General features: G+C 36.1%; 1 protein-coding gene across 2 annotated transcripts; it reads left to right on the top strand.

Annotated features, from left to right (window-relative positions):
- Positions 1-2,517: 2,517 nt before the first annotated feature.
- LOC114317088 (uncharacterized) lies at positions 2,518-13,558 on the top strand. 2 transcript variants are annotated; one of them, XM_028263786.2, is made up of 10 exons: positions 2,518-3,129; positions 3,305-3,399; positions 3,868-3,935; positions 4,031-4,074; positions 4,347-4,424; positions 4,515-4,668; positions 7,534-7,680; positions 7,780-7,890; positions 12,198-12,263; positions 12,920-13,558. In XM_028263786.2, exons 1-10 carry the CDS (start codon positions 2,819-2,821, stop codon positions 13,016-13,018), a joined length of 1,173 nt encoding a protein of 390 aa, XP_028119587.2. In that variant the 5' UTR covers positions 2,518-2,818; the 3' UTR covers positions 13,019-13,558. The 2 variants fall into 2 exon arrangements, with proteins under 2 accessions (XP_028119587.2, XP_082781507.1); XM_082925381.1 differs by having other exon boundaries at positions 12,608-13,558.
- The last annotated feature ends 3,368 nt before the right edge of the window (positions 13,559-16,926 follow it).

Here is a 16,926-nt window from a genome sequence, read left to right as displayed (position 1 = left end):
ATATATATTTTGTCATATATATATATATATATATATATTTAAATTATATCAATTAATATTTACAACGCTGCTATACATCTCCAGTGACGTGGCGCGCTTTCATTGGCCAGTTTTTTTCTTTTTATTTTTTTTCCTTTCAATCCCGCAGTGCCACGTGGCACTGGGGGTCGCTGGGGGTGGGGTTTACTGGGGGTCGGACGCATTTTTGTAATATTTATTAACATTTCTTAACATTCTTTCTCTACTTTTCTCTATTTTTTAATAAAAAATTAAAAAAATATATATATTTAGAATATTTCAAACAATCTCTAATTACGGGAACTTTTAAAAAGTAAATTATAATCCATTTATTAAATTATAACTCACTTTTCTCTCTCACAAAAGGCTGATTATAACAATGGTAGTCTAAGTTAAGCAGGGATATAAGGTTTGGGATGTCCTAAAAAAGTGCACTTTTTGACTTATTGGTGGGTTTGAGTTGGGTTTGATGTGATGTGTTAGAGAGGTGATGTGATTTAAATAAGATGATGTGACTTAAATAAGATAGTGACTTTTTGACTTTTTGACTTATTTAGTATATGTCAAACTAGCCCTAAATTAAAGAAAATACGTTTCCAAACATAGATCCACGCGTCTACACAGCAAGGTTCCAGCACGACCCCATATCTCTACCTTAAAAAGCAGAAATCTCAGTCAACAACATTCAATCATGACAAACCACGTGTCTGTTAACCAAAATCTAACATGCCAATGATTTTCACGTGCTCAGAGGTGCGCGTGCATCTTACAAATCTACCCCCAAAGCAAGCCATAGTTTCATCTGTGTTCCTTGTCCCCCCTCCAATCCTTCCATCCTACTCCTACCCCCTCCCATAAAAACAACTTAACACACACACGCACCCCTTTTTTTTGTTTTTTCTTTTTTTCAAAGAGTCCTACTATTTGTAATTCATCAATTATTTTAAATTTTTTATTCCTTTATATTTCACTTAGAAATTCTAAAGAATAATGCTTGAGACCCCCTTTTGGGAGTCACCCCTCACCCCCCTTTGCCACGTGGCAGGGGATGATTGGTGGAGCAGGAAAAAAAAGAAAAAGAAAAAGAAAAGGTGACCAATGAGAGAGAGAGGGGGTCAAAGGGGGTGGGGAAAAAAGGGGGATGGATCATTACTCAATTCTAAAACTTTTAAATTTTTTTCTTCTCCTAAATAATACTAAAATTATCATTATAAAAATATTTCACACGTTCAATTGAATGCACACTCCTATATCCACACACCTCAAAAAGTCTCTCTTCTAAAAATCCTAACAAAACTTAAGAAGATGATTACTAGTCCATCTCCACATATTTATTTATGACCTGAAAAAATAAATGTAAGATTTTTTATTGTTGATTTAAAATTTCCATTTTATAGGTTTTACGATTTCCACGAGTTTGAATTTGTGATATCTCAAGTGGATTTTTTTGAATTATTTGACAGTTTTAATTCTTATTCCTTATCTTACCTGGGTTTTGTGATTTTATAAGTTTGAAAAAGATTTATTAATAATGTTCAGTTATCTGTTTCTGAACAAATAAGAAATTTTGATTACCTGTCCCGAACAAATAAATAATGTTCGGACTTATGTTTTTGAATTTCGATTATATGTTTGGAAGTTTAGTCCCGAAAAAATGACGAACAGTTTTTATTATTTTTGTCATTTTTTTTTCCCAAGAAACTTACCTTTACAAAACCAATATTCTCTGGGCTAAGAACACTATCAAAGTTGTGAACCTCCTTTGAATTTTTATTGTTGTACTCCTCTCGTCTCATGGAGTTGTGGTTTTCGAAAAAACTTTCACTCATTATCACTGCCGGAATAGTGTAGGTAATCAAATAGTTGCCGCTGCTACCGCTAAAATATTGCTGTTAAAGGGTTTTCAAGGTTTTGAGGGCTAGAATGTTTTGAAAGTGGAATTTGGAGAAGATGGATGTGTGATGATGGAAGTGAGTGCTCTCATAAACCCTAATTTATGATGTAATGTGTATGTGTAGGCTTAATTGTGAGATGGAGTATCCCAAAATTATTGATATTTATTTTAGTAATTTCATTTGAGGTTATTATTGTAATAAGAAAAGGGATAAAAAATAGAGGGTCCAAAATAATTGATGAAGTGCTAATAGCAGTACTTCTCCCCCAATAAGATAAATTACAAATACATCCTTTAAAATTTATTTAAAATACGAATTATCTCCTGTAATTTAGAAAATTATAAATATTTTATTATCATAATTTTTTATTTAACAGAATTAATTAAAAAATAAAATTAATAACTTCTCTTATATACAATAATAAAATTATCTAAATTATTAATTAAAATTTATTTATAATATTATTAAAAATTATTAATTAACTTGATAATTGTTAATAAAAAATAATTTATTATGAAATTAAAAATCTCAAATATAAAATATTATTTTAAAAATTACAAAAAAAAAAAACTATTCATATTTCAAATATTTGTAATTTACTCCTAAAGATATTCATGTCTCTCATCTCATCTCATCTCATGTAGCCTCTCTCTCTCTCTCTCTCTCTCTGTCTCTCTCTCTCTAAATAACGCCGTTAGAATCGGTCTATCTCTATATGCATCTCTGTTGCAGCAATCAACACTTTCAATTCAGCCCCTCTCTCTCTCTCTCTCTCTCTCTATAAATAACGCCCTCCTTTTCCTTTCAAGTCTAGGGTTTTGATTCTCCGACTACAACACAAACCTACCCTCTCTTTCTCTCTCTCTCTCTCTCTCTCTCATCATCATCACTTTCTCTCTCTAGAAATGACGACTTCAGCTGTGAAGAACAACAACTTGTTGCCTCCGGGTCTGGTCTCGAATCTCCAGGAGGTGCTTCTCAGCAGAAAAGGCGGCGGAGAGGATGAACAATCGAAGAATGCTAATAATGATGCCGATGATGATGATGAATCCACCAAACCACCTTCTTCTACTGAGCCTAATTTGGATGAAGATAATTCGAAACCTCTTGTTTTGGTCACCAATGCTGATGGAATTGACTCACCTGGCCTTACTTACCTTGTTCAAGCTTTGGTCCGCGAAGCCCTTTACAATGTTCACGTTTGCGCTCCCCAATCGTGGGTCTTCTTTTAATTTTGTATTTGTTTTGCATATGTATATGTATATCGTTAATCCATGAATGATTTTGGGTTTTATATTCGTTGCTTGATTCTCTTAATTTTCGAGTTTGGTAACGTGTGTTAAATTATTATTTTTTAAGTTTTTGTTGATATGTTGGTGGATTGGTTTTAGGGACAAATCAGTGTCGGGTCATTCGGTGACGCTTAGAGAAACGGTTACAGTGAGTTCTGCTGAGATCAATGGTGCCACAGCTTATGAAGTTTCTGGTATGATTGCGTTCCTGTGATTATCATTTTCATTTTATTTAATTAATTCCTTGTAGCAATTCGTGTTTTTTTTTTTTTGTTCAATTGTAATTTGGGATGCTCTAACAGTACATATATATATATATATATGATTAAATTGTGCTGATTTTAAATCTTTAATTTTGTGTTGTTATTTGTTTTATGCTCCAAGATTCTGCAAATTTGTTGCAATTTTTCCAACTTTATTGGCGGTTTTAATGGTATAAGGCCTTTTTTTTTTTCAAAATAAAGAAATAAAGAAATAATCTATTAATGATAATTAGGGATATTCAAACAGTGTATATATGATTAAATTGTGCTGATTTTAATAATTGTCTGTAGCTTGATCTTTAATTGTGTTGTTATTTGTTTTATGCTCTAAGATTCTACAAATTTGTTGCAAGTTTTGCACTTTATTGGTGGTTTTTAATGGTGGACTCTTGCATACAGGGACTCCTGTGGATTGTGTGTCATTAGCTTTATGTGGGGCGCTGTTTTCTTGGTCAAAGCCACTGCTGGTATGCTTTTACATGCTTTTTTCATGCATGGGATTATTGATGCTTTCTTTTGTTGGTTGTTTTATGATGATTTAAGCTTTTGATCTGATATTCAGGTAATAAGTGGAATCAACAGGGGTTCCAGTTGCGGTCATCACATGTATGTAGTTTGGATGCTGTTTTTATTTATTTATTTATTTGTATGTTTGTGTAACTAGATCTTTCTGATTGGGTTTGATTTTTTACCTTTGGGTTTGCACTCCAAAACATTTTTTGCTCATGGAGTTTAGCTACTCTTCTGCTGTAGTTTCTGAAGTTGTTTAGATGTGAATGGTGGCTTAATTGATTTTTATTTTTTATTTTTTTTATATTCATATTTGAGCTCTATTTTAGAGACTTTGTAATTATGTTTATTGCTTGGGAATTTTCTAGGTTTTACTCGGGGGTTGTAGCTGGAGCGAGAGAGGCATTGATGAGTGGTGTACCATCCATGTCGATTTCACTGAATTGGTGTGTTTTAGTCCTTGACTCATGATATTTGTTGTTGTTTTCTCATCGCAGTTGATATATGTAATATATTGTTGTCATGACCTAATTCAGGAAGAAGGATGAAAGTCAAGATACTGATTTCAAGGATGCTGTGACTGTCTGTTTACCTTTAATAAAGGCAGCCATAAGAGATATAGAGAAGGGTATTTTCCCCCAAAGTTGCTTACTGAATATAGAAGTTCCCACATCCCCTTTGACAAACAAGGTTTGCCTCTTTCAGTGTTTTACTCAGGATTGTAGTTGTTTTTACTGAAAATCACATGATACATTGATGAAATACTTGGCACCATCTATAATATATTATTGAAGATTTCTTATATAGTCTCCTTCGTCTAATAGTGATTTTCTCTCTCTTTATGGTTTTGGTTGATTCTTCACTTGTATATGACTGAACATTTTATTGTGGAATTTGATAAATCTAACAGTTCTCCTCGATGAACAAGCCCCTCTCACTTCAGTGGGTCGCACCATAATGAAACAGTGTGCTGTGAACCATAAAAAATTGGTGTGGATTTAATGTTGCCCTTTATTTTTCTTGGGAATCTAATGAGGAATATTTATTTCTTGAATTAATTGGAAATTATTGTTCATTGTTCAACAAGTAGCTACAATTCATTGGTCTGTTTCTTGAAGTATGAAACATGACTTGCCATTATAACGAGAGCTATGGCTGCGAACTGTGTGCTCTCAAGAGGTTCTGTTGGATGTGTTCTTCTGTAAAGTGTTTATATGCATGTACAATGGAATTATTAGAGTTTCTGCTAAAAAGTTATGCAAGACACTTACCCATAATCCAAGTACTACACATAGTTACACATGGAGTATACGGTACTAATAAACTACTTTTCTAGCAATGAAAGACTGGGTACTAGAGAGAATAGTTCATGTTATGCTTTTCCAAATGATATTTAGCCTATGCTTTAAAAACAAATTAACAGATGTACATTCCCTTACCATAGACAAAAGTGAAACTTTTCGGAGAAGTGTTTTTGCATAAAATTGGAACCAGCTGACCAAATGTTGAAGATGAGGATGAGCCAAAATTTCCACATAGCCCTTCATTGGTACCTGTATCTATCAATTTTCTGTTGATGCTAAGATCTTGCCTCCACTGCCTGCCATAGTTGAGAAAAGACAGGTTGCATAGGCCAGTGCCTGGTTTTCATAATCTAAATTTCATGGAATTTTTTCACTTTTTTAGTACTCTGTTGTGTCATCTAATTGGCCTTTGATTGTTGGGACGCTTTTAATTTTTGTGTAATTATTGAATAGATTTTAAGTGGTATCTGGTTCTGGTATTGTAGTGAAATTATTGTGTGAACATGGTAGCGCTCCTTGCAACCTATGTATAATTGTCCATGCAGGATGTTCTTTCAAACATGCTCATATCATGATGCCCAAAGAAGACAAAAAACCAAAATTGTACTGATATCTGCTATTTGTGGTCTTACTTCCAAGTAGTTTTGATCAAGGAGGTTAAAATCGCGATCCGGATCGTATGATCCTATGATCCAATTTTCCTTAGATGATCCGGATCGTGCTTTGGATTGAGTTTATGATAGGTTTTGACATTAAGGTTATTCTTCTGTATGAATTGTACTGATATTTGCTATACCCAAAAGTACACCTCATGCTTCTGGTTACAGTAGAAAGACTCCCTTCCCTTGTATCATTCAGTAAAAAAACTTCTTGTCAAATCAGTGAACTGCAAATCTGAAAACTTATGATTTTTCTTAGGGTGTGAAGACATGGCCTACACATAAGTGAGAAGGATATGTGTAGTGGCCCCATATAGTTGGCACAAGGATTTGTTGAGTGCATTGAGCAACTTCATGTTTTTATACGTGATCATGATTTGGATTGTGTTTTGGCAAGGTCAGTGTTAAACTGATTCACTGAAGAAATGAAGTGGAGAGCATGGTTTTTATGATATATGCTTCAGGTTGGCTGCAAACTTGATTATAAGTACATGGAATTGTATATTGATGTAATCTTCAGATTTGAGCTTATGAGGTTCAAGAAAGTTACGCCATTAGGTTCATCTTACCTGAGTTGTGAGTTTTTTGCTTTGAAGTATGAGAAACTGAGTAACCAAGTAGATTGTTTTGTTGCTCATGACAAACACTCACAAGGAACCTACCAGAAAGTTAAAGTTGGAATCCTGGAGGCAGAGTGAAGTGGGAAGCCGAAGCCCTCATTCAAAGCTTTAAAACTTATCTTTCGTTTTTGTATTTTTATTTATTTATCTTTCATGTCCATGCTTTATCTTGATTGGGTTTTGGGTTGTAAGGCATACAAAACATTGCCCCTTTGTATTGTGCCCGATTCTCCACCAGGAGGGTGGGCCCGCCAAGAGAAAAATAAAAAAAACGGCCCAAATAGTTGTATAACACCACTTTGTAGTGTGAGGTTGTAGGTTCAATTATTTTGGAGAAGTGTTTGATACCCTTTGCATTGAACAACTAACAAGCTAACTCCTATTGATGTATACAGTATGACCAAAAATAAAATAAAATAAAATTAAGTGATTGGTTGGTAGCTGTTAGTGTTGGCCGATGTTGATCTGCCCAGTGTTTTTCCCAATAAATAGACTTACTATCTTAGCTAGATCTGGCACCATATTTGGGGATTCTTGTCTATAAATCACAGCATGTACATTTCTTGATTGATTTCTCGATTGATTTCTCTTTATTGTCTTCTTAATAAAGGGGAAATGGTTTAATCTCTTGGCAAATTTTTGTCTGGTCACCATGGAAATTTTAATTGTAGAGCACTGAAAAAAAGGTTCCTTTGCTCTGTAGTTTGCAGTGAACCATTTCTAGGTAGGCAACATCTTATTGGTTGATAGCCAAATACACCTTGTACGCAGCATTATATCAGTGTCAATGGTTGAAATCTTTATTGTGCTCAGACGACCTGATCTTTATGACTGGGCCATTCATATTGTTATGCTAGTTTCATTGCTTCTGAAATCCACTTATTCTTTCAGTATAAAAATTTATCTTTGGCTGCATAGTTAAACATTGGGTTCTTCATTCATATGTTTGCGTTATATTCATTTGTTGGACAGGGTTTTAAATTTACTAAACAAAGCCTGTGGAGATCCATGCCTAACTGGCAAGCAATCTCAGCCAACAGGGCTACTGGACGTTTCATGTCCAATCAGCAAAGCCTTGGCATGCAGCTTGCTCAGCTCAGTCGGGATGCCTCTGCTGCAGTGAGTAGTTTTTGACAAGATTTGATAGCTTGTCTTTGTGGGATGAGTATAGTGACCTTTTCAGTGTGTTTCTCAAAATTTCACCTTTTTGTTTGTCAGGGTGCAGCTCGCCGTTTGACTACACACAGAAAGAATCTGGAGGTTGTTGAATCAGTTGGAGTTGCTGGAAAATCTGATTCCAATCGTTCAGTGAAGTATTTTCGATTAGAGGTAAGAAAAGTTTGACACTTGTGTTGGAAGCAATGTAACAATATGTGACAGTGATATTTTGTGGCCTTTTCAGAATGCATATGCGTAAGAGGAAAGCTATTACAATGTTTTTTTGATAAATAAAATCAGATATTATTAAAAAGTATCAAGGTGATGCAAGGAATATAAAACTAAAACCCACAAAAGGCCAAAAACTAAGAAATCAAATCATCCACAAAATCTATGAAAGCCAACACATCCGGATCCACTAACACCGTGACCCGGCTATGAAGAACCAAAAACAACCTATTCTCCAACCAAGACACCGAATGAGAAATCCTCTGAAAAGTTCATGTATTGCGCTCCAACCAAATCAGCCACATTAAGCACTGAGCAGCAAGCAATCACGCCTTTCGTCTACGCCTCCCAACTTTCGTCCCTCTTAAAACTCTAAAGAACTTCCACCGCCAACCTCTGCTGAATCCAAACCAACAATAAGTGCCCTTAGCCTAACCGTTACAAAACAATGGATAAGTAAATGATCTACTGATTCTGCATCTCCACAACACATAACACCAATTGGCCAAAATATGTCCGCGCCGAATCAAATTGTCAATAGTCAAAATACGCCCTAAAGCTATTGTCCATACAAAGAAAGCAACCTTGGAAGGAGACCCTATAACCCACAACTCTTCCAAGGAAACAATACTCCTGCCCCTCCCACAAGCTTATGATAATATGAGACTACCGACAAAAACCCCTTTGGCTTCAGACAAGCCCACATCAGAGAATTCCCCCCAACTTCCCCACACCACACCCTATATAGAAAGCTCAGAAGATCAACCAATTGGTCCACTCCACCTCCCAATCTTGCACCTCACGCCACAAAAGAATGTTCCATACAACTATCTGCCCTCGACCAATCCCATAAGAAGCCACCATCACATCTGGATCAATAGCAATGCAAAAAATCAAAGGGAACAACTCTTCTAGAGTCTCCTCAGCACACCATTTATCACGCCAAAACTAAAATTTGTCCCCCACCCCAACCTTAAAACGAATTCGCTTCCAAAACTCCTGATGCCCTAACCAAATCCCCTTCCACAAACTCCACCCATGCGACTCTCTCACCCGCTCAGTACACCACTCCCCCTGCCCCAAATTATATTTTGTTGCCACCACCCTCCATAACCTCTCCCACTCCCCTACAAATTGCCACAGCCACTTTCCCAAAAGAACCAAATTGAACGTAACCGAACTCCAAACCCCTAAACCCCCTTTCTCCTTTGGTCCCCCAAGAAAGTACCTCTGTAGTTTCTCTGTCCTCTTAGCCACTATCACCGGAATTGCATGCATCGACATAAAATATGTTGGGATACTTGAGAGCACACTCTTTACCAAAGTAATCTGCCCCCCTTTTGACAAATATTGCCTCTTTCAACATGCGTTATTGCTGCACACCATCCACCACCCCATACCATACCATACCATACCATACCATACCATTGACACCTTGAAGGTTGCTTCGGTAAACCTAAATAGGAAACGGGTAACATGGCCTCCTTACACCCCAAATTGCTACCAACATTGGTAAGCACTCCACCTTGCCCGCCAGAATCATCTAAGATTTTGCCAAGTTCACCCTAAGTCCTGACACTACCTCAAAGTACAACAAAACACACCTCAAGTAATTAATCTGATCCGCATCCGCCCCAAAAAAAATAAGAGCATCATTAGCATAAAACAAATGAGACACAACCAAGCTCACTGTTGAATCCCTCCCCACCTGAAAACCTGTCAATAGACCCCCTAGAATTGTTCTAGACAATAACCGGCTCAGGGCCTCCATGACCAGAATGAACGGAAACCAGAATGAACGGAAACGGAGACAAAGGATCTTCCTGTCGAAGATCCATCCTTGAATGTCAGAAAGAATCCCTCAGGCATACCATTCACTAACATCGACATCCGAACCAGTGTTTTTAAGGGCTCAAGGCGCACTGAGGTGCCGAAGGTCTCTTGGGGCCTAAGCGCAAGGCGTGGCACGAGCTTTATTGAAGTAAGGCGCACAGTCTTAGTAAAAAATAGATAAATTAACATAGACTAATGATTCATAGCGTGTTAGTACTAAGACAATTTATAAATAAATAAATGAGGCAAATTATAGAATAATTCTTAAAGTTATAAAAATGCATATTAAATAGCATTTCAATTTCAAAGGTAAAATAACCCACATTTAACCACACCCACAAAAAAAAAAAAAAAAACACCAAACATGCAAAACATAAATATACAACAAATACTGATCACTCTGTTTGGTTTTGATTTCCAAACTTCACTTTTCAAAAAATTCTACTTTTTTGTTTTCTGTATTTAACCATAAAAGTGTATATTACATAACATTTCAATTTTCAAAGATAAAATAATCCACATTCAACAAAAATATATATATATATATATATATGAAGCTTTTTGCAAGTGAAACACTGAAACTATATCTAAAAAAAAAAAAAAGGAAATGAAGTAATACTAAAAAAATAATGCTTAAAGGAATTTTTTTTTTTTAGGTAAGTTGATCTTCATTTGAAGCTTTTTGTAAGTGAAACTATAACTAAATTTATGTAGCTAATCAGTGTTTTCAAATTGAAAGTTAAGTGGCAAACAAAGTGGTGTCATATCATCAAATTAAAAATTCCAAGTGCAAGATGATGTCACACCTGATGACATTCTCAACTAAAAAAGAAAATCAATTGTCTCTATTTGATCATAAGAAGAAGAATAACCCAGCCCAGCACATCGAATAAGCAAAAGAAAAAAAAAAAAAAAGTAGAGTAGGGAAGAAACAAAAAAAAAAAAAAAAATTGAGATGGATGGAAAAAAAATAGAGGTAGCGAAGAAGAAGAAATAGATGAAGGAGAAGAAGAGGAAAGCATCAAAGAGGAAGAACTATCTGGTCCAGACAAGACGAGGCAAGTTGAAGGGAAGAAACACTCGGACACCGTAAGGTTTCTTCGGTAAAAAAAGTCAAAGAAGAAGAACCACGGCAACGAAGAAGAAGAAGAAGCAAAAGAAGAACTCACCTGGGCCAGAGACAGGACTAGACGAGCCGAAAGGAAGAGAAGAGACACCGCTAGATTTCTTCTTTCTTTCGAATTGATGAGGGCATTTCGAATTGATTTGGGGCTGACTATTGAGTAGTATAGCTTAGAGTTCTAATCCTTTGTGATTGAGGCCTTTAAAACACAATATCAACCATTAGATTCAATCAGAAACCAAAAAAGAACAAGTCACAAACAGTCGCACGATTTGCGCCTTTGTTCACCTGGCCAAGTTGTGCAAAGGCACGCGCTTTCTTCAACTCGCCTCGCCTTGGGTTGCTTCAGGTGCTGCACTTGCGCCTTGCTACGCCTTGTGCCTAGGCGCGCCTTTCACAACACTAATCCGAAGAGTAGATATGCAAAATTGAATCCACTGCCTCCATATATCCCCAAACCCCATCCTTCCTAAAACATGCAAAAGAAACTTTCAATTTACATAATTATATGCTTTCTCAATATCCAGCTTGCAAATAAAACCCTCCTGTCCTTGTCGAATCCTTGAGTCAACACACTCATTAGGAACCAAAACCGCATCTAGAATTTGACGCCTGCCCACAAAAGCATTCTGAGATTGAGACAACCACCCCTGGAGCACACGTCGAAGACGATTAGCTAGAACTTTCGCCAATAACTTATATACACTACCCAACAAACTAATGAAATCTCAAATTTGCTATTACAATGTTATCATTTTATTGAAAAACTTCAATCTCCATAATGATCTTTTTCTTCCCATTCTCTCTCTCTCTCAGGTGTACTTCAAGGGCAGTGAAGTACTTGAAACTTTCATATTAAGTTACATTTACAATATTTTTTGGATCTATATAGAATTTTGGTATAAAGCAATCGTCTAAGTGCATCTACAAACTTGAATTACTTTTGGAGTGGGTGAAGCATATTTTTTTCTCTCTCAGGTGTACTTTCAAGGGCAGTGAAGTTACATTTACAATTTTTTTTTTTTTTTTTTTGGGATCTATATAGAATTTTAGTATAAAGCAATAGTCTAAGTGCATCCACAAACTTGAAGTACTTTTGGAGTGGGTGAAGCATAGTTTTTCTAAAATCTTCAAGTAAAACTTTCTTCCTCTTCAAGTAAAATCTTCAAGTAAAACTTTCTTCCACAAACTTGAAGTACGATTTGGACTGCCATTGCTTTGTACCTTTTTGTTTTTCTACAAATGATTTAGGTGTTTATCAAGGAATGATTTAGTTAATCATTGGTGTTTGCAGTTTCTGGACAAGGAGCAAGAAGATGTGGATGAGGATCTCGATTTCAGAGCACTTGAAAATGGATTTGTAAGTGTTTTTACCATGTCAGATTAATGGTGTTTTGATCCAATTTCATTTGGGCGTATTTTCATTTCATTTGGGTGCCAAATGATCTGGCTGCATCTTGCATATCATTTTGTTATAAGTTGGATGTTCTTTTTCCCCTCGTGTGGCACCAATTTTACCATTCCAAACTCTAGTTGTCATTAAGGATGGTCTGTTGCATTTTTTGTCACGTTGTTTATGTGATTATTTTGTGGAAAATGCCAACAATGTAAAATGTGCATAGAAAAATGTGAAAATTCTTTGGGATCTATAAAAAATACATTGAGATTCTCACTTTTGTGGCATTTTGTTTCTCTTATTGACAGCCTATTGGGCTGTCATTGGCACGACCCTTGTATAATAGGACTGAATGGAGCAAAGAATTTCCACTGGAGCCTTTGTGACGGAAGAATCCTGGAGTCATCAATATCACCTAACCCTAATTATCAAATGAAATATTAGAAATGAGGTTGCATCTTAAATATGTTAAATTACCTTGTTGCTCAGGCATAAGAACATGAAGCTTGTTCAAAATGCTTTGGAAATGGAGGTCGATTCATTTGATATAATGTAGACGGTGAATGCCCTCCTACTTTGATTTCTTACTGTGCTGATTCTTGTTTTTACTTTTGGAACAGGTTGCAATTACTTCACACTCAGTTTCACCGCATATTGAGTTGAACACTCAAACAGCTGCTTCAGAATGGATTTCTGTCGCACTTCATGTGGAACAATGACCAACATTATTAGGGAACGTGTGTACATTTGGAGATGCAGCTTACTGTTTTAATTATCAATTCAACATGCATGCTGGTTCTGAAATTAGTATATCTTTTTTTATTTTTTTACCCTTATCCTATTTTTCTCATATCAGTTATTTTATCTATTATTTATTATTATTATTTTTTATATTTTTTTGGTTGTGGAGCAAATGCTTCCAACGTTAATTTATATGTTCGGCATGTTGTAAAATGTATGTCCCTCTCTACTACTTCATTGCTGACAAGATTGTCTCAGTTTGCTTGTCTGCATTTTCTCCGCCTCGTCCCTTTTTTTTAAAAAAAAAATTATCGGGTGATTTGGGAGGGCTTTTTTGTTTTTGTTTTGTTTTGTAGTTTGTGACAGTGTAACTGGAAACGGCCAGGTCGGAGTTATTTGGTCCTGTGCTTGTGTGTTTTTATTTCTTGGATTTCTAGTGTAGAATCTTTTTTATTCTAATGAATTGTGTGTTCTTGGAAGCAAACATTAAAGAAGTATGACTGATGAATTTGCATTTAGATTGTGGTTGATATGAACATGCTATTTAGTTGAGTTTGGCTTGATTGGAAATATGCCCCATTGGTATTGCTTATGTATGCTTTGGTTTTTCTTGTGCAACCAGGTGGGCTATAAATTACTTTTTCTTGGATGGTTGCTAAAACTGAGCTGCCTGTTGGTCGTAACATGTGTTAGGATTTGCCAAATATCGAAAGGAAACTTATGGAATTGACGTTGTAGATGATTCTCCAGTATTGCTTTGGGACAAAAATTTGGACCACCTAGCCATAGTATATTATTGTTGATTTTTTGGCTATCGAATGTTAGAAATGTAATTTGAGCGTGTCAGTAAGGATCAATAAGTTTTTACAAAGATTAGTAAATACTAACCAATTTGTCAGACAATGCTTCAAAATTCTTTTAACCTTAATGAAGAGGATTTTACTGGTGGCTTAATTTTTAGGAGAAAATTAAAAAGACTAATCAAAGTAAAAGAAAGAGGAAAAAGCAGTGGCAGAAACCAGACTTCATTAAGTAAACAAAAGTTTATAATAATACATTCGCACTTTCACAGCTTTGAAGGAGATTATATCAACAAACTATTTTAGAATTACTCCTAGGAATTTGTGAAGTGCAGTATAGGAAAGTAAAAGACTGGAGTTTAAAGGATTAGAAAATGTAAAGTAAATAAACTAGTTTTCTGGATTTGATTCTAGGCCTCTGCATTATCAACACTATCCTCTATTTATAGGCTTTGAAAATAACTGTCGAAGTGGCTGATAACCATCGAAGTAGGTGATAGCTGTCGAAGTGATCTCCATGATCATTGAGTATGGCTTTGAACAGTTTGTTTCCACTATTCCACTCCTACGGTTGGGCTTCCCTCCTGAATTTGAATTTAAATTGTAAGTAACAGTTTGGCCAAGTCACTTGGATATCTTAATTGTGCCCATATCTCGCGGATCCATTGCCACTGCTATAAGTTGCCACGCGTCTGTTGATTATTGGAGATCTTTAATGATTTCCCAAATTGCCTTTTATGATCGACGTGTCAGGCTGCGATAGGTTTGTACAAAATATGTAGCCAACATTATTCCTTGCACTAATATAGTCAATACTTGGTAATATTAATGGATCGATGCATTTTGCCCACGTCCTAGGACGTGCATGGTAATTATTTGTCCTAGAAGTGTAACCGTCTCCAGGCAATGTTTAAGACATTGAACTTCACTGAACTTCCTCTTGTGCTTGAAATTTACCCCTACTATTTGTGCAAACAAAGGGACTGATACATCCTTGATGGCTAATCAAACCTTCTCTTTCATTGATCAAGCATAGAAAGAGGGTTTGGACAATGATGATCAATCTTGAAAGAACTTCCATGCATTTATTAGCTATATTTATCCTCCTCTATTTATACAAGTTATGGAAGTTTTCGCAAAATATATGATTTTAGACCAAAAACTTGCCCAAATAGATTTTGGAAGCTCTTCATCTGCTCAAAAACCTTCTGTGTGAGATGAAGTTGCCTCCTCTTCTACTGGAACTACTGGTTGGAATGTTTGGCCACGCCAACCCAACCCCAAACAAGGGAGCGAATTCATCACAGACTTGTTGAATTCGACGACCCCACTGTGATTCCACCTTCTTTGCTCAACTCTGTGGTATATCCCTATATTCCATTCGATTACCTTCGCTGTCTCAAAGACAATTTGCTTTCGGCATGGTATACCTCCACCTTGCCGACCAACATAGTGCAAAAGACCCCTCACCTAATAAAAGCTTTGGGAATGAGCCCTTTACTCCTAGCCAAGAAAGCAAAACTTTGCTCTTCTAACTGGCTAGAGTGTGTAGATGAGCCTCAATTTCCACCTTCCTTTGGAGGGGACCCAACTGCTCCTCCCCTTCCTTCTAATCCTAACTAGATTGAGGAATTAAAACTTACCTTCTTTGAAAGCCAGCATTTCGCCCCCTATCAAGCTCCGGTTCCTCTAACTGCTTATCAGTAGTATAAAGCCCAAACCTTGCTTGTTGTCGTTTCTCACCTATCTTTCATAGTCCTTCGAGATGACACCCCCCACAAGAACTTTCTATAAGCTTGTGACATTGTCTCTCGAAGCCATAACCTCGACCTCGTGGCCCAAGTAAAACTTCACACTTTCCTGGAACAGCTCCCCTTGCTGTTAACTAGCACAAAAATGCCTTGGCCACTAGCGAATCATTAGATGAGATCTCTGCCGTTCGCGTTCAAACCCAATATGAGGTAGAGAATCTTCTTGAAGAGTATGAAGATTTCAAGAACCATGATTCTGAGTATGGAGAAGATGCCAATATGGGTGACATGTATGAGATGTATGAGATGGATGAAGTGGAGAAAGCTTTAAAACAGAATTTGAAATGAGGACCTAACACCTTTTTTACTAACTACAGGTTCACTAATTAGACAAGCCAAATTTACATAGAATAGAGGAAATGCTAGAAAAGGAACATGTATTTATTGAATTTTGCTGGACAGAGTTCCATGACCTTGTAACCTTATCCAGTCCTTATTTTTACAAGATTGAGGATGTAGCCAAATAAGCCCTCTCAATGTAAATGTTTACATTAATAGAATTGGGTTTCTGTGTTCCAATTGTATGGTTTATATTGTCAATATGCATGACTTTTGTCTTCTAACTTGTTCCCATAATTAACAAATATCAGCCTCGAAGTAACCTATTTATTTCGAAGCCTGGTCAAGTGTTATGAAGCATAGTTTCCCTAAAAAAGTGATAACATCTTCCTTCGAAGGGCTTTGTTCAGTAGAAAGTCCAAGAATGTACTTTCATACTTTTGAATTTAAAGACATGGGCTTCTCTTCAGCCAATTTACAAGTCTTTAAACTTTTATACCAATTCAGCAAACTCCAAGGCACACTTCCTTTCAAAAGATAATAAAATACTCCTTCGAAGGAAATCTTCCTTGGTAAAAAGTCTAGGAACATACTTTTAAGACCTTCGAATTGTTAAACAAGTTCTAACTTTACTCGAATTAAGGTATAGGCTTCAAAATTCTAGCAAAATACTAGCTTCGAAGCCAACTATTCATTTCAAAGCCAAGCTAAACACTTCGCAGTTTATGTTCTTCCCTTATAAGGTAACAAGATGCTGATTTGGAGGAAACTTTCTTCATAGGAGGTCAAAAATAAAGGCCTTGATCCCACATGGGTCAAAATAAAATTCAAATAACCTGGGCTTATTTGACCCGTTAGGTTAAATGGGTAATTTGGACAGAAAGGTATAAAGCCCCAATTTCTCACGCTCTTACCTATTTGTTTGTCCAGTCTTTAATCTTACTTTTATTGTTGCTGACTTCAACTTCTTACCCTTCCCTTCTTATTCTTCTTGCA

This window comes from Camellia sinensis, chromosome 4 (assembly GCF_055761805.1).
Source record: "Camellia sinensis isolate YWXY chromosome 4, ASM5576180v1, whole genome shotgun sequence".
Classification (NCBI taxonomy): Eukaryota; Viridiplantae; Streptophyta; class Magnoliopsida; order Ericales; family Theaceae; genus Camellia; species Camellia sinensis.
The sequence above is the reverse complement of the archived record's forward strand: the minus strand, read 5'-3'. Positions and strand labels throughout refer to the sequence as shown.